Below are 18,731 nucleotides of genomic sequence, written 5' to 3'. Positions count from 1 at the left end.
TAGCTGTGAGCCACCCAAATAAAATAAAATAAAAAATATTTCTGCCCATCAGAATGTAACTGACATGTACTGGCGTGTACTGACGTAACAGATTTTATTTACGACACATTATAGATACGTACTATAAGTATTTTACGAGAAGCGTTAATATTTTCCTTCTGTGCATGTTTCAAGTAGATACTGAAGGAGTAAACTCCAGTCGCGCATCGAAACTCACGCTTTTTTGAGTTATAAAATAAATTATGATTATATCTATAACTTGTGGGTTTTTAATTGTATGAAATACAACAGCACTGCCTCTTCATACCTCTTTTCACTCAAAGTAAGTACTTGGCAGTCACGAGGTAAATATGTGTTCAGCATGAAACAGCCGGCTCGTACGGGTATGTGTACGCTGGCCAGGAGAATTAGGACCTGGTGCATGCGCGCCACTTTGCTTTTCTGTTTTGAAGAAAACGTCGTCAGAACAAGAAATTAGTTCCATATTATACCACAACACGGAAAGAGTTTTTTTCCGGTCTTACTGAAAAAATGTAAAGTAGTATAAAAGTTGTTGTAAACCCTCTCCTGCCCAACAGTGTCGTAGCGTGGGTTTCTGTCGCCTACGGTGGATCTGATGTGTTTGCTGCCCCTAGAATCCGGGCGAAAGGCTACCTGAGCGCTGTAGGGTAAAAAATTCGCAACCTTTTCTTCCGGTACTTTTATGTAGCACGCAAGCGTATGTCCATGGCGTCGCCTTGGAGCATTGGCCCTCCCCTGTAGGATAAAGCGGACCTAGCGTACCCCCCTCGTCTCTTAGATGCTGCTAAAAAGTTAATATGCTAAAGGTTTTATTTCACGCATTTTGACCCCGCCCCAACTATGCTACGCCACTGCTTTCGAATTCCTTTCCCTCCTTTAAAGCTGGACAATGGACAACACACCATAATTATGTAGTGATCTCTTATCATTAGATAACCTATTGCTCGAATGCCTAATTTTTAATATAAAAATCTACCTATATTCACAATTTATTCTTTTTATTATCTGTAGATTGATTGATAACATCTAACAGGTTTAATTAAGTTAATACACACGGAATCGATTTCGCTGTATAGATTTTTCTACGGGCCAATATTCCTTTACAAATAACCCCTGGTAGCTCTTGATACACGATATTAGATACCTACTTATTGTGTTTTGTAATTATGCATACAGAAATGTCAAATCAAGGAAAATATATTAAAGAAATACCTAGATTAAATCTGCTAATATTTATTCATTTTAATTATCTAAAATCCACATAAAGTTTAAAGCCAGATAACTTATTCATTCGAAAATCTGACACCCCTCCCGCCTGCCCAAATCTGTCGCTAAAGTTGCATGAAAACATTTTAAACAAAATGTAAAAGGATCATAACTCGTGAGCCACTTAAGGCAACGACGTAAATTTGTCTGATCAAAGCTTGCTTTTGTTTTATAGTTACATTCAAATATGTTAATGAAATTTAAAATAAATTTGTTTACGTTGTAAAGCATCGCTTTTGGCTTGGGCTTAATGTAAAAAAATATCAGGCGTGGCTGTATGATCTGCGATTCCTTTGCCGTTTATAAATCAAGGAAACATTTTTGGCGGGAATGCTGATAGGGCAATCGTTTATTTCGATCGAGTCCAAAAATAGTAAAATTTAGGTATTCTATTAGAACGGTCTAAATTCGTGAGTGCAGTAGCAAATTTTAATAAGCAATTTAATCAATTTTACACTCCTACAAAAAATCATTATTCTGTGTAGGTGTTATTTAAAAAGTGATTACTTTGTCGAGATGCAATTCACGACTATCTGAGAAGACTACAAGACATAACAAAAGGTTTGACAAAACATTCCACTATCCGTTAGATTTTATACATGATTCTGCAGAGTCTATTGTGGAAAGTTCGCTATCAGCTCCTCCGTATACTCGTAGAGCCGAGTCGCGCTCCCGGTCAAACGATGTGCATACAGGACACGCAGGGAATCTAGATTCGAAAATCAATGTTGCGATGTTTATTCTAGATTTCAACCACCTCGTACGTCATTAGGTGATTATATTCATGTCATTGCTTGACAGGACTGTTAATTTAGGATTTGTTTGTTTTCGGTTTTAAACGAGTTTTTGCTCGCGTATCAGCCACGTGAAGGGTTCCGGGTTGAAAGTCCAGCTTTATAGTTAAACGGGATAATTGTAGACTATATTTTAAGTTATACCTCTATCAATACACCGGTGACAACTGCATTCAATACCATGCAGTAGTTTTTGCGTGATGCGTGTACAAATACACGATATGTATAGATAGACCAATTTATAATTTTCTTTTGGCTACACCAGTCTTCACCCGCCCAAAAAGGTCCAATTCCGAAATGAGATTAAATAAAACATCACAATACTGTTACACAAATAACATATTTATTCGGCACTTTACACGAAAATACACGTGAGGTTACATGAAACAAATAGCTCGACTGAACCAAATCACAGATTCACAATACGTGCGGCGCTCTACTGGGAAAGCGGGGGTATCGTGACGCTCGGAAAAGAATGATCGGCAACATGATGCTCAACATAATATATCGCACGTTGACATAACCAACTAAAAAAAACATTTCGCATTGACCAATGCAATAACAATGCTTTGCGCATCAATTGAGTTACCAAAGAAAAAAGATTTCGCATTGCCCAACATAGTGGATGTCGAACAATGCATTACGCATTTGAATTAAATAACACAATATGCTAGACTTAAATGAATACCAAATTATTGATTGAAAGTAAAATAATACTTTTAAAATATGGAATAATAGACTTGATTTATAATTGAGTTGGTAACGTCAAACGTACAAGCATTGTGGTGATAAATACCAGTGGTTACTACCGTAAGAAAGTATAACAACTTAGTAACGAACCCTTATTTCTAAACAAAATGGAAATACCAATATTATTATTTCAAATAACGATCATTAATTTTAATCACCTGCAATAAATACTAATTATGGTCCAATCAATACTGTATATGATTTCAAAACTATTGCAACGCCATTATGTAGTTAAGAAATAAAAGTAAGTCTGCAGTTGCTACATAAAACCGCTTAAATACTTTCTGAACGTAGGGTTGTTTATTAACTAATATTGGTACAGAAATAAATAAGGAAGTTCACAAAATGAACAAGGCGCCATAGACACCCCTACTTTCACATTAGCAGAATACCGAAGAGACTATAGTGTCACTAATCGCCTAAATTTAATAAACGAACTAAAATATATTACGTTTGCTTTGTTTATATACGATTAATATTAAAAAAAATAATAATAAAAATATACAATATAAAAAAATCACAGTTTTAGTAATAGTCCAATGTTATCACAAGAACTGAAAGTAAAGAAGGAAATCATTTTGCCGTCGATTTTGAAACGAAAAAAATTGATGTTCTCTTTATAACTTTGTATATACTCTTTGTAAATTTGTAACGAATATACACTTGGTTGGTATTAAGGTCATCTCATCATCTAAGGTATCCAGGATGAATCAAGATTAGGTACCCGAAGTAGTTGATGCTTGAGGGTATATATTCATGGCATTCAAAAGCTTAGGGTTACGCGCACGATACCAGTCTAAAATGGTTAAATACAGCTTACAATCCCATTTGGTTCACCATTCTACTATTTAAAAATGTCCCCTATGTTGAATATAACATATTGGATCTTGGTCATTTTTAAAATCGGATTCGGAGAAGCTCACCGTTGGTATAGGACATCTTATACACCCCAAGAATCAATAATCATCTTTGTTACCACCCTCTTACGAAAAGTATGATCTTAATACTAACCAGCAATCATAACTTTTTGCCACTCTTCGTGATATAAACCGTAAGATGCATAGGTATAGTCGTTACAAACCTAGCGATGATATTTATCACCAAAACGGGAAAAGTAAAACTTCTATAGGAAATCTTATTGGAAAATAGCGCTATTTAATTCAAGTCAGTCTAAAAGAGACAGTTTTGTATGCCAAACATAGCATTGCAAATAAATCGCGGATTAAATTCCTCAGACATGATGACGTGACGACTCGATAAATTCGAGGTATGTTATTTATGAAAGTCCAGTTTTATTGATATTAGAGAACAAATATTGAAAAGACTGACGTCGTGTCACCAAATAGTATGGGTTTTTGGTGCATCAGAGGATCCTACACCGGACGAAATAAAGGCACCAAGAAGAATACATTAAATAACTTTGTATTCACACGTTCATAGTAATATTCAATTATTCGATTAGCTATAGAAGTTTTAATTTTAGAGAATTTAGCTCCAAAATAAAGAATCAAAATACCTATGGTGTTTGTATACAAAACAACTTAAATTGATTTCTGCGTAACAGCGATGTTCCGAATGAGAATTTACGCATTGATGTTGGCGTATTTACCAAATAAAACATCGGCTGTTAAAGTGATAAATTAAAACATAAAAAGCATTGTACGATTACATTGTTAATTGATATTGTGCGGATTGGTCGGCATCATTACAAATTCGCAACTACCAACACACATCAAAGCTACCGGTGCGTATTCGCTTCTATCAATGCGTATATTCGCGGGTAACAATGCGAAACGCAACATGACCGTTTCGCATTGAATACGTACAGCGCGTGAACACCCATAAAGAATGTTTCGTCATAAGCATACATTTTTAAAGGCACTACGCCTTTTGTAATACCTTGGTAGTAGTATTATTCCGAAGGCACAATTGACATATTTCAAAAATATTGATACACGCGTATTTTTTAAGACACCTATAAATTGTACGACCTCACAAACAAGGAAATATTCTCACGAGACCCAATTAACTGGCACAATTTTATTAGCATTCTTCAATATTGTATTAATAATGTATTCTCAATTGTACCTTCAAATATTTGAATACTTGACATTAACATAAACGTTCATACATTTAAAACTAAGTATACAGTGAGTAGCATTGTCAGTCATTCATAATAATTTAAAATTTAAACATGTCCCGGTCTATGTAGAACCAGTTTTTTTGGAAAATTCCTAAAACTTACCCGAGTTTTTTTATGCACGAGATAAATCAATATTCGAAATTTAAACAAATCCTGCCGCTGTGATTGTAATACGAATTTTAAATTTAGAACTGCGTATATCGGTTAACGGTTTATATATTCAAAAGGGATTTATAATGTATTTAGGTATGTGTTTTATGTGCTTTGCTACGGCCTATGAAAACGTGTTATTCCATAGCATTTCATGACAAGAATATAATATTAATACAATCATTGATACATTTCATAAAGATTTTCAGAAGTCCACTATAATTTTGATACGCAAACGTTATATAATATACTTAATAGTATTATGAAATTGATTTGAAAACGTTTTAAATACTTGACAACAGATCCTGAATCTACATTCGCAGAAACATGTTTACTATTGACAAAGATATTTATGTTAACATATTTCTTAATTTAAGTGCCAATATCCATATTATTATAAATGCTAAACAAAAATTTCTCAGTAATTTGCACAAATTATAGAATTGATTTTATTAAAAAGCAATCAAAATAATCTTGAGTGTACACATTAGAATTTATTTAGAATAAAATAATAAAACGCATATTTTCTCAAGGATTTTTATAACGCGTCGTTTCGCGAAAACATATTACTGGTGATTTCAAACAAATTACTCTTGAGGCTTCTAGAACTTTTACAAAAAAACTGATTCTACAAAACAACATTTATTTTACGGTGCTAAACACATATTATTTTTCGATTACATGTAACACAAAAAAGAAATCGAGTGATTACGAGTGAAAAGCTACGCTATATATCAGAAGTGTATAGTAATTATTTTTTTTACTAACAGTTGTAGAAAAATAGCTAGTCAAAATTTTCCCAAAATTCATTTTTGTAAGGGGGAAAAAAATAATGATCTCCTGAATTCCTAATACGTTAAGCATTTCTTCATACATTCCTAAGAGATCCGATTGTACGCAAAAATCGTTTTGCTCAGTATCAAGGCGTCAACGATTCTCAAATTAAGTCATCAAGTCCTTTTGAGGACTGACGACTTCACTCGACTTAGTCGCTTACCAACACAAAAAACAAACGGCCTCCCATCCAAATATCCAGATTAAGCATTGCCTAACCCTTAAAGTCACGAGACGATTCAAACGTTTCGTACTCCGTACAATAACTACATTACAAGATACATTTTAAAATGTTTGATACTTGAAAAAAAAAATTTAGGGCTATGCGTAAACGCAGCATTCCCTCCGACCTCCCTGTTAGTCTTAGTCCCTTGTGTGTTTAATTCTAAATGTGTTCATTTCTTACCGGCCTTCTTGTTCCTTCCCTGTTTTATCACCTGGACAAGTTTCACCTTCTGCGCCTCCGGACTCTTCATGTATTCTTCTAGCATCTGATAGAAGAAAATTATACAGTTAGCACATAGAAAATTATTAATGTGCGTGTTCACAAATGTTACTTATGTAAGTACAGAGCAATACTGTGATAAGTCGATTTTTCAGTGCTATATTACGTTATATTATATTAGGTCTTTATATTAGGTTATAAATAAGGATCTTTAGATGTTTAGATGTTTGTTAGAAGTAAACACAGAAAATGGTAAATTCTTGGATCGTAAATTTCTAAAATGGAAAAAGTCTTCATCTGGATTATAAAAATCACTTCTTCAGGAGTACCTACATTATATGAATATTTGGCAGGATAAATAATTCCAACAATCGAGATTAGGTTCGATTTTTCGACAATTGAGACTAGGTTTAAAAAACAAGAAAAATGTGCCGATTCCAAATATGTTACAGAAGTTTTCAATAAACGATCCGAATCTTAATCTTCAATCAAAATAACTCATTTGTAAACTAAAAAAGACTGTTCCGATTGATTCATTTCTGAGGCAGATCAAAAAAAGCAATCGTTTTTTAAAAATTTCAGCAAGTCAATTAACTAGCCAACCATTAACTTGACTTTAAAACTCCTAGATCGTATGTCTACATTGTGAACGCAACTTTCCAAGTTGATCAACAGCATTTCCCCAAACGTATAAAATTACAAACACCCATCTCGTTCAGTTCATTAGAGACAGTTCGTGAAACATTTATCGGGACCAACATTTTTGGACCTGGTTTGAATCATTCCGTTGATCAGTTCGTACCGAACGCTTCCCATAAACGCTCGTTTAGCGCCCACTTCGCTCCAAACATTTAATTAACAAGCCTCGCTCGACCACAGATGAGGCGTCTTGTTCGTACCAATTAACACTGCAGTTTCAAACATGTGAACTGAACGGAATGAATGAAGTTTTTTGAACTCGATTGAGCTGTTAAGTTTTCATGATTGCCTGGTACGTTGATAATATAATCCATAATGTCTAATAACAGTGTAGTCTATTAATTTGTTTGTACGTTACGCTATAACGGTTTAACAAATGTCGATACAAAATTCAATGTTATTTTATGCGAAACTGCAATACTTATTACAAAAGGTGTGTAAATTGGCCGGAGATATTTTTTATGTAGAGTAAGTAATACTACAGTTTCTAAGGAATAGTAACAGTTGAAATTAAACAAATTTTCCGGATTCTATCGCGGTTTTTTGTATTTTATTTTTCTCCCGACGCGACGTTTCGAAGACTTGCAGCCTTCATGGTCACGAGGGGGACAATGAAGGGGGAATAGTAACAGTTTTTTGTATGCGTCATCCATCGAACACAAACACGCCTGCGCACACGCACAATGGCGCCCACGTTCTCCTAAACAGTAATGAAAACCCTTACCTCAACGCTGAGCTCCGAAGCTATGGCCGCGGCCGCGCTGGGCCTTTCAGACAGCGCCACCAGCGTCGGCAGCAGCGCGTGGCAATGCGCCTTCGACACCAGCCAGTTAGCAGGTAATGTGCATAAGGTCTTGATAACACTCCAGCCGTCGCAGATCGTCTCCTGGTGGGATTGTGAATGTTTTTTTTTATTGTCGACAGTCAACTCCAAATGAATGAGCACGTTGGCAGCACTTTCCATATTCATTTTGTTATTCATAAATTTGATGATTGGTGTTTATTCGTATACATGATATTTATTTCAGTCTGACTTTACTGCTGAATTTACATCTATATAATATCAACAAACGATAATTTACGTCGAGTCACGTTTTGGAACCCGATTCGTTCATTCCAAACACTACCGCAGGTTTTCCAACATGAGTAACTGTTTCTACTAAATCGATATAAAATCAGATACCCTCCAACCAGCATTCTTTTTATCCATATTAAAACTACCCAATGATATTTTAATAAATAGGTCTAGATACAGAATCTGTACTGCACTGGACTTTCAAAAACGGCACATTATCGCACACATGGTTAACTTATTATACAAACAATATGACATGTGAAAGTAAAGGAGAATGTCATCATTTTCGATGGTATCATATAGCATATTTTATGGAACATTCCTTAGAGATAAACTTCAATAGATGCTAACGCGATACTAAGATTAATTCTGCTAATTAGCTCATTTTGGTGTGCCATTAGAAGACTGTTTATAACGCATCTGCACCTTTTTATCAAAAATCATTGTAACTACCCAAGAACATTTTACTGGTGGTAGGTCTCTTATGTGTGATAGTCCACCTGGATAGGTACCAAAGCACTGGACATAATGAGACTTAACACCTCATGTCTCAGGATGGCGAGCGCAATGGAATACCAAACAATACTTTGTAATTCAAGATGTTGGATGGTGTTTCTACTGTTTATGGACGGTCGTATCGCTTACCATCAGGCGAACGGCAAACTAGTCTCATCAATCAAAGCAATAAAAAAATAAATAAAGAAAACGTTCTTTAGACGATAAACTTTAATAGATGCTAACGCGATACTGAGGTCGATTGTGCTAATTAGCTCAATTTCAACATGACATAGCTTTCCATTAAAAATTCTTGTAACCCATGAAAATTATTAAGACATAAACCTTAGTAACCAACTGAACGACAATCCAAAAACAATGCAATAGCCAACATTAAATGTAAACTAATGGCAAACGGCACTTAACTCCCGAGTCCAGGACGTAAAACATCGTTCCCACGGGCTCAGGTGGGCTAGTCTAAGGAAACGACCGGGGGCCGTTACTGCTATTCCCACTTCGGACATCGCACGAATAATTTATACAATGTCTTGTGAATAACTTATGTTATCAATTAGTTTGGAGACACATGTGTTTTGGATGTTGTAAATTGTTGGGGGTAGAGAGACGTCTTGATAACAAAAAGTTATAAAAACTAATTGTTTCGCTAAATAAGTAATAATTGCTTTTACTGGATATCGAAATGATCCTAATCTTAACAAGATTAATCTCCAATCCGACTCCGATGAACCAATCGAAATAAGTGACTTGTAAGCATGTCAAAGAAACATTGCTCTGATTGGTCAATATTTGAAATAGATCAAAAAAGCGATTGGGATTATGTTGAAAATAATTAAAGGGTTTTTTTTTTCATGAATCCCTATAAATATTTGGTATGGAAGGTAAACTATGAAAGAACATGAAAATTGATGCTATATTCAAAACTTCTGTGTAATATTCAGTGCGTCGAGCAAACTGACAGGATTCAGTATTGTTTGATAGTCACGTAATGTGCACTGAATAACGCCTCTCTCCGAGAACCATCATGATTAATTCAGATGAATGGACATCTGAATATTAGAGGCTATCCCTATATTTTCCAGTTGTATACGAGGAGTCATTGTAGCCAGGGTAATTATGAGACTTAACGTCTTTGCCTTAGGGTGACTAATGGATTTTTTTTTATTTCTTTGTATGATGAGACGAGCTTGCCGTTCGCCTGATGGTAAGCGAAACGTCCGCCCATAAACAGTAGAAACACCATTCAACACCTTGAATTACAAAGCATTGTCTGGTATTCCACTGCGCTCGCCATCCTGAGACATGAGATGTTAAGTCTTATTATGTCCACTAGTTACACTGGCTACAATGTCCTTCAAACCGGAACACTACAATGACCACACACTGCTGCTTAGCGGCAAGAGACATCGCAGTACCTACCCAGGCGGATTCTCACATATGAGAGACCTACCACCAGTAGAAATGTTTTTCAGAGTGATAAATGAGATGTATATTTTCCTGGCTAAAAACAGCACGCAAAACTTTCCCATTGGGCGTAATGAAAGCGTTCCCGGAAAATTAAAGGATTTTGTCAAAAACGTCTTTCTATGCATCTGAATACTCGGAATCTATGTAGAAAGGCAACGTTCGGTTCCCATGCGGGCGCGCACCTGCGCACACCACGTGTCGCGCGACCGGTAACCGACTTAACACAATTATCGACCACACTGGACACTGGACATGTTTAATCGATTGTTTCGCTGTACGACCAGTTTTTTGTTTGGTACAAATGTCATCAGAACCGTAACAATGCAGCTGGTTGGTGGTCCAGGTTGATATACGAAATGGCTACACTAAATTTGACAGACTTAATGAAATGAAATAATTTATTGCAACCTGTAAAATATTATACATTATGTAGTTTCCGTCAATATTAAGTCTACCATCAATTCGGAAAGCAGTTCTCACCAGAAGAACGGGCAAGAAATTCTGGTGTTGCTCTCTTAAAAAAATACATGATACAGAGAAATAAAAAAAAAATACAATTGTTTTTTTTTATTGTTCTTTAAAGCAGTTCATTGTAATATGGTGGACTAAGGCGTGAACCCTCTCAGTTGAAGAGGATCGTTCGAAGCAGTGGGACAAAATATACTGCAGGCCTTTTATTATTTTTAGAACATATTTTGATGAGACCTTCAAAGACTTCGATTTATTATCTAGACATTATTATAAATTGAAATTTAATTTTACGAGAGGAAAGCCTTGAACAAAACTAGATAAAATTAAATTTAAAACACTCGTATCATCAGATGCAGTGGCACTTTACCGTCCGCGTATTTTTTTTATTTAACAAAAGGCATAGCACACTACACAATCATTATAAACAATACTGAAGCACTAAATTACATTAAGACTAGATTGTCTTCCTTAAACCTATGCCCTAATTGAAATTATACTTCGGAAATTATATTTGTCCACTTACCTGTAACTGCGGGTTGTTGACCACCACGAAGCCGACTAGCACGATCAGGTCCAGCACCATCGCTTCGGACAAGGTCTGATCCAGCCGCTGGTTGCTCAGTCCTGGGGGAAACAAATTATCTGAAATCTTATTGGACACCGAGTGGTGGCTTCACTGACTCATGTGGTTAGTAAAACTATAATTTTTCAAGGATAGTAGTACTGTGATACACGAGCGGCTATGCAGGTTCATTTTAACATTGTGTTACTAAATGTAGGTATAAGTAGGTACAGTATATTTCAAATAAAATGGGGACAAAAATGATGTCCGCCTTACATTCCTCTGGAAAATGCTTACTCAACCAACACAACCAATTTTTTTATCGCGGGGAAATATGTCTTATCGCTACTTGGAGGATGAATGGAACGGTTATATTGGTTTCACCGGTCTTACCGCCCAATGTCGACACTCGGGAGTATAGCATCATCCGACCGAGCATTGGACCACTACGGTCTTTTGTTTTTCATAGGGAATATCTTCTTGTATCCTCATATACAAATATACATATGCATATACAAAGTAGACTGGGTATGTCGGATTTTTACCAACTAAAACCCCATTGTGGTCTCCATCAGCTCTTTAGAATGACTCCGAAGCATCAGTAGTATGATTACTTACGCAGCGCAGTGGTTCTCGGCGCCTCTTTGTCGTTGGGCGCGTGCTGCGACAGAAGTCTCGCCACTGCTGCCCTGAACTCCAGCGGCCAACCGCCTTCACCGAATGCGTCCTATGGGCAAAACAGTTAATAGCTAATGGAGCATGAGTAGCAGAAAAGCTGAAGTTCATCGTAGTGGAAGGTGAAAGAAGGGAACTAAAAGCACTTGATCAATATCCTCTTGTATAACATTAAATAAAAATATTCTCTTGTCTTACAACTCATAAACTTACTGTTGGTGGTTAATCAAGCGAATCTGAAATCTTTGATGTGGTAATACAGTCTAAAATAAGATAAAACTAACACAAAAAATCTCCCAACCTCCCAAACGCACTGACCACGATAAAGCCGAAATCACAACTACCCTAACACGCGAGCCAACCGGCCGTGACGGAGCGAATGCGATTCCGAGAAGAAGTCACGAACTCGCTGATTGCGTTACCGGCGAAGACGGTAGCTTGATTCGCATTCCACACGCAAACTTGATGGGGATTTGATTTGGTTCTTATGAGTTTCTTTGGCGAGATCAATTCGTCTTATAGTATTTATTATTATAAGCACTAATAAATAATGAAATTGGCTTCCTGATGCTTATCGTTGTCAGTCCTTTTATCAATATTTGAGCAAAAGAAAAAAAAATACGACAACGGGGGTGAGAATTGTCTTAAGCGATAATTGCGTACAATTATTTCTAGCAATAATTGATCGGTTTAAATGAAGGAATAGGTTCAATCAACGCTCAGAAAAACTAAGATCTATAGGTTGTCGAATTTTACGCGTACTCTGAGCATTTTACTACACACATTCGTAATAATAAAAAAAATTCCAAGGGCGCATTTTCATTTTAGTCACCTACCTACGTTTGAAGTACGTCTGCATGCCCCTTGAACATGTCACAAAGAGCCTTGCCGTTCAACAAACCTAGTATACAAGTATCAAACGTATTCTTTACTAGGCCGTCGAATTTTCGCTTCCAAGCAAATTGCATCTTACTAGATCGAGAATAAATTCCAAATCAGTTCGTCCCACAAGTTCGCGTGACGAGCGAACGTCGAGTGTGCAACCACGTCCCTGGACGTAACTAAATCACGGGGTTCGTGACCTCATCGCGGTCGCAGCGAAATCACTCCGCATTTACTGAGACACGGTCAATTTGTGATTGAAAAGAAACCGAGAGTGCTTGCGTGGTACGGAAGGCAAGTCCCGGATAAAATTATGAACAGGTTTGGATGTTGTTTTGACTTGTATAAAGCAATAGGTTTGGGTCAAATTTAGGGCACAAGTCTTATATGTAGTCTACTTAGCTTATGGTATACTTTTGAACTTAATACAGATTACTTTTATAAATCTGGAAGTTAAAAAAATTGTAGGTATCGCGCACTTAATATAATATCCTGTATTTTATACTGTCCCACTGCTGGGAACGAGCTTCCACTACTATTGAGAAGGTTCAGACTTTAGTCCAGACTCTAGATAATTACTGAACCAAATCAAACACCCTACCTATCGTTTCATAACCGGCTCATAAATTATTAGCCCACAAAAGCTACCGGTAAAACACCTCATAGAAACATACATTACTCTCTTCAGCGACTCCATACAACACCCATATGAGAGAACACGGGAGAAATAAAAACTGGCAATACAATAAAAAATACAATACAAACAACTATAATGCACAATAAACATATCGCTAGACAATAACCTACACCCGACCATTATTTAATTATATCTACATAAAATACACGCAAACATACAGACAGATCCCCAACAGAACGCATCTGCGACGGTTGCTAATAAACTCATAATTATGTTTATAATCTATTACTGGGAGCGTAGTGGGCACGGCAAACATGCCGCGGTCTCAGCGGGGCGGTCGCGGGATAGTGCAGTCCCGGGATCACGGGATTATGAAAAAAATATATTCTTTTATGGACTGCTTGTAAGTCTCCCAGAAAGTCTCATATACGCAAGTATTTAATTACTAAATAAAAAGAAATGGGTGGTGTAGAAAAAAATATATTTTGTCTATTTAAAGACAGCATATTAATCTTACAGAAACTTTCATGTTATACACTAGTTCTTAATGGGTTATGTACAAAAGGAAAGACATTATAAACGTGCAGGCGTTGCATATTTCATTAATATGTCAAGTTAGGTTTATCGTATTCGAAAATCTGTCAAATGTTATTGTGTACCAATTTTGATAATTATAATCATTAGCCAGTAAAGTTTTAAAAACCAGTATAGCAAGCACTGTTTAGCTCTGATGTAGTTAACGTAATGGTAGTTGGCACCGATATAAAAGTAAAAATATTAAACCGAAAATGTTAACTAGAATAGTTACTACTAGAATAGTACTTTATAAAAATATAAAAAAAAAACAATACAAACATTAAATAATTGTCACAAAAACTTCCCAACCATTCTCAAATCCCGTGCCGTCAGCCGATCCCGGACCGTCGCGTCCCTACAATTCCCGCGGGTGTGCAATTATTCATGGCCGTAAAATGGATCCTCTAGTACACAGACATCAAAGTTTCGATACACACGGGAATCGAACCCGCGCGAGGGAGCGACTCAAGTTTTAGCATTGTGTGATTTTTATTACCGCTAACTGCGTTCGGAACGGTTAATCAAAAACTATGTAAATAATGATTGCGGTCATGTTTGTTTTAGTTTTAATAGGCATTTTCAATATTGCATACTGTTGCCTAGACTGCATCGGTGGCGTAGTTGTACTGCATGCGTGGTACGACAGCGCTCTGAGGTCCTGGGTTCAAATCCCGGGCCGGGCACAGTGATATTTGGGTTTTTTTGCTCAGTATCAGCCCGGAGTCTGGAATTTGTGCCCGATTTGGCGATAGGCTCGCCCGTATCACATCATGGGACGGAACACACTTGGCGAAGGTGCCCTGGTTGCGCCTCTGCATACCCCTTCGAGGATAAATGCGTGATGTTGTGTATATGTGTTGGGTATTCTGGTGCCATCTAGTAGCGGATTTAATCAACAAGTAGTAAAGGTATGACTTTCAGTCTAACAATACAGATATGAAATGCTAGCTTTTGCTCGCGGGTTCGTTCGCGTGAAGGAGTTTTCAGGGATATTTTTTTTTCGATTTACTTGATATGTATCGTTATATTATGACCAAATTACACAAAATTATTATAAAATGTAACCTATATGTTATTCTGTGGTATAACTAATATTACTGTAAAGTTTCATCCAAATCCGTTCAGTAGTTTTTTCGTGAAAGAGGAACAAACATACATCCATTCTCACAAACTTTCGCATTTATAATATAAGTACGATAATTACTAAATTGTCTCCGTTCCTCTTAACCACGATATCGCGAATGGATATTAAGAAATAAAGAAAAAAAAAAACAACTTTGTTCCCACTAAACAAAGACTCAATACTAATGTTTGCGAATCACACACACATTTGTCTTGTTGCGGTCTCGCGCGGTCATCGAACTGCGATCGAGCGGAATTATCGGAAGTGTGCGGTAAACCTAAATACCTTCCATCCATTGCAATGGTCAAAAAATATCTGCCATCAATGGAGTATAAAATGGTACAAAATATAACTTCACGTATTTTTCCATTTTCTGGGGTAGGCAGAGGTGTAATCACGCCTTCATTTTGCAAACTACACCTATTGGATATAACGAGAGGCTACCCTATTACCTTTTAAGTACTATTCTCTCTAAATACTGAGCAGAAAAACCCAAACATTAATTTTGAAATGTAGGGTGTGGACTATGTTGTCAGTAGCATATTATGTTATTAATATGTAAACTAAGGTTAAGTACTGTATACTATTGTATGTTACTGTTTGTTTTCTCTACATAATAAAAAAATAGACTCACTTTACACTAAGATCGAACCCGAGACCTCAGCATGACAACTTAAACTACGCCACAGAGTCAATACCAACAACCTTATTCCAATGATCAAAAGGTATATTTGCCAAGCAAAAGATGCTACAAAAGAAACTCAAGTTTAATCCATTAACGAATTGCAACGAGCGTGCCGTATCGACCGGACTCTCTCGAGACCATTACGAGGTATCCCGAGCGGGGGACAATCTATGCGACAATAAAGATGGTAGGACAGTGAAAAAAACATAAGAGTATATTTAGCAAATTGCTTCGATCTTCAAGTGAGGGTTGAAGGGCAGGAAATGGTGAGAACTAAACAATATTTGCTATAAACCGTCCGTATAACGTCCAAGAAGTTAAGAAAGGCTGAAATCCAGCGCTGGATGACCTGAGCCTTTTCATTTGCCTTTATAGCTAGATAGCTTAGTTTTGTATGGAACGGACTGCCGATACGAATGCCCGCAGGTTCAAATACCAAGGGCACACACCATTGATTTTTCTAAAATAATTATGTATGTATTCTTTGTAAATTATCGCTAGCTTTAACGGTGAAGAAAAACATCGTGAGGAAACCTGCATATCTGAGAAATTCTCTATACCAATTTTGAGGGTGTGTGAAGGCTACCAATCCACACTAGGCCAGCGTGGTGGACGAAGGCCTAATCCCTCTCCGTAGAAGAGGAGGCCCGTGCCCAGCAGTGGGCCAGTATATAATACAGACCTCATATTATTGCCTTTATAATTATACAATATTATGCTTAATAATAGTAGATGTAAGTAAATAATAAGGCAATCAACGGATATTTATTTTATTTTATATATTTATTTACATGATTAGAATATGTTACGCTGACTTGGCATTGATAGGAGATTGAGACAGCCTCGGTGACGTAGTTGTATTGCGTATAGAGTACGACATCGTTGAGAGTAGGCCAAAATAATTGTGAATGGGTTTTTCCTTCTTAAAAAAAATACTCAGTCGCATCTCGGAGTCGTGTATTTGCCGGCGTGATACCCAATGTCTCGGAAAGCATGTAAAGCCGTTGGTCCCGCGCCTGATCTCTCTCCAGTCATATCGGATTGCCTCACCGGACTATGAGAGTGAAGGATCGGAGACTGCACATGTGTATAGCGCACATTGCTTGTGGACTGTAATATCTCCTGCGTGCTTGGCTGGACTCCGTCGAGTTTGACCGCCGTGTCCGAAATTCGAAAAGAATCAGTTTAATAACTAAACGTATCTGAACACCGTAAATTAAGACGTTTGGAACTAAACTTTACTCTGAATCAAACTAAAGAATAAACAAATGAAAATAATTCACCTTCATTGGTCCATTTACATTAGACCAGCTTAATAAACTCGAACGTCTACAGAATTTCTGCATAAGGTTCATATTCGGTTTACGCAAATATGACCATGTCTCTGAATTTCGCGAGAAGCTAAAATGGTTGCCCATCCGTTTTCGCCGGAATATGCACATTCTGACTTTGTTATTTAATATTTTATTTAGCCCTACTACCCCACAATATCTCAAAGAACGTTTTGAATTCTTACATCACTCCCACTCTCGATCTCTGCGTTCTTCCCACACCTTTCTTCTTAACACCCGCACATACCGCTAACTTCTATGACCGATCTTTTACTGTACAAGCGATCCGACTTTGGAATGCCCTGCCGCTAAAAATAAAACAAGCCAAATCTTTAATTACGTTTAAAAAACTAGTTAAAATCCACTACCTCTCCAAAACATAGTGCAAAATAACACCATTTTAATTTATTAATTCATATATATATATTAGTATATTATCATGTTTTATATAAGTATTAGGATTTATTTATTATTTTCTTTTTGTTTCTTCTTGTTGTACACCGCTGTCTATACTTGTGCTTTTTGTTTCTTTCCATACAAAGGTTGCCTGGAAGAGATCGCTTGTAGCGATAAGGCCGCCCATTGTACACATATTATTGATTTAAGAAAATGTTTTAATCTTGTTTGTGTTTCTCTATTTAACAATGGTTACAATAAAGAGTATTTATTATTATTATTATAGTGAAAATTGATGATTTATCAAAATCGGCGGTAAGTGAAGGGTAATAGAGCACTGATTAGCACACTAACATTTATCGATAAAAGGGTAAATAGTAAACTCTTTCAATCTAATTGAACCTGTGTCGCGTGGCGCGGCGGTGTATCGATCTCGCTCTCCTGGGAACGTCCATTATCGTATCCGATGTCCGCGCAAACAGCGCGCCGTGCGGCACAGTCGCGGATACAGAAACCGGGTTATAAGGGGTGTATAAACCGCGGTAAATAGTACTATAAAATAGGCTAAATAATTCAAACAAAATTTTCCTCAAATACAATTAGGTCAGTACACAGCGTTGTCAATTATAAAAAGATTTGTAAGTTAGTGTAATTTTTGGAATTATTAATATGATTTTTAATATCCTTCCCTTAACCAAGAAGCTACATTATCATAGATACTACTTTATATATAAAACTACATGTTTTTGGGCATCTCCTCATTTACCATCAAGTGCAGTGAAGCCAGTTTTCCGTATATAATAATAATATCAGCCCTGTATTATATATTGCCGCAATTCTGGGCGCGGGCCTCCTGTACTACTGAGAGGGATTAGACCTTAGTCCGCCACGCTGGCCTAGTGCGGACCAATACTTTACTGTGCCCTCGTTAAAAATATGACTTAAAAACTATTACATAAAACTCAGGTATATCTTGGCTGACGCAAACAATCAATTATTAATTTATTTAATCAAACCTATCACAGAATAAAGACAAAACATCAAACATTCCTTCTACAATAACGTTAGTCCATCCCGAGGGACCACAACACAAATTAATAAGACTGCGCAAATAGTGCGAGCGTCTGTAGAGACAGGCGCGTGCCCGCGCACAACTTGGGTGGATGCGATGTACTCTAACTGGATATATCGAGTGTTAGAATAAAAATAATATTTATTAGGTTGTTTTATATTTGA

General features: G+C 36.7%; 1 protein-coding gene across 1 annotated transcript in view; it reads right to left on the bottom strand.

Moving 5' to 3' along the window:
- Positions 1–2,402: 2,402 nt before the first annotated feature.
- Positions 2,403–18,731, bottom strand: part of LOC119190784 — a 79,342-nt gene continuing 63,013 nt past the window's right edge. Inside the window, exons 7-10 of the mRNA XM_037443600.1 lie at positions 11,809–11,917; positions 11,152–11,252; positions 7,827–7,988; positions 2,403–6,449 (exon numbers count right to left, since the gene is read on the bottom strand). Of these exons, the coding sequence (XP_037299497.1) occupies positions 6,354–6,449; positions 7,827–7,988; positions 11,152–11,252; positions 11,809–11,917 (468 nt within the window). The 3' untranslated portion in view covers positions 2,403–6,353. The remainder of the gene's footprint in view (positions 6,450–7,826; positions 7,989–11,151; positions 11,253–11,808; positions 11,918–18,731) is intronic.

This window comes from Manduca sexta, chromosome 5 (assembly GCF_014839805.1).
Source record: "Manduca sexta isolate Smith_Timp_Sample1 chromosome 5, JHU_Msex_v1.0, whole genome shotgun sequence".
Classification (NCBI taxonomy): domain Eukaryota; kingdom Metazoa; phylum Arthropoda; class Insecta; order Lepidoptera; family Sphingidae; genus Manduca; species Manduca sexta.
The sequence above is the reverse complement of the archived record's forward strand: the minus strand, read 5'-3'. Positions and strand labels throughout refer to the sequence as shown.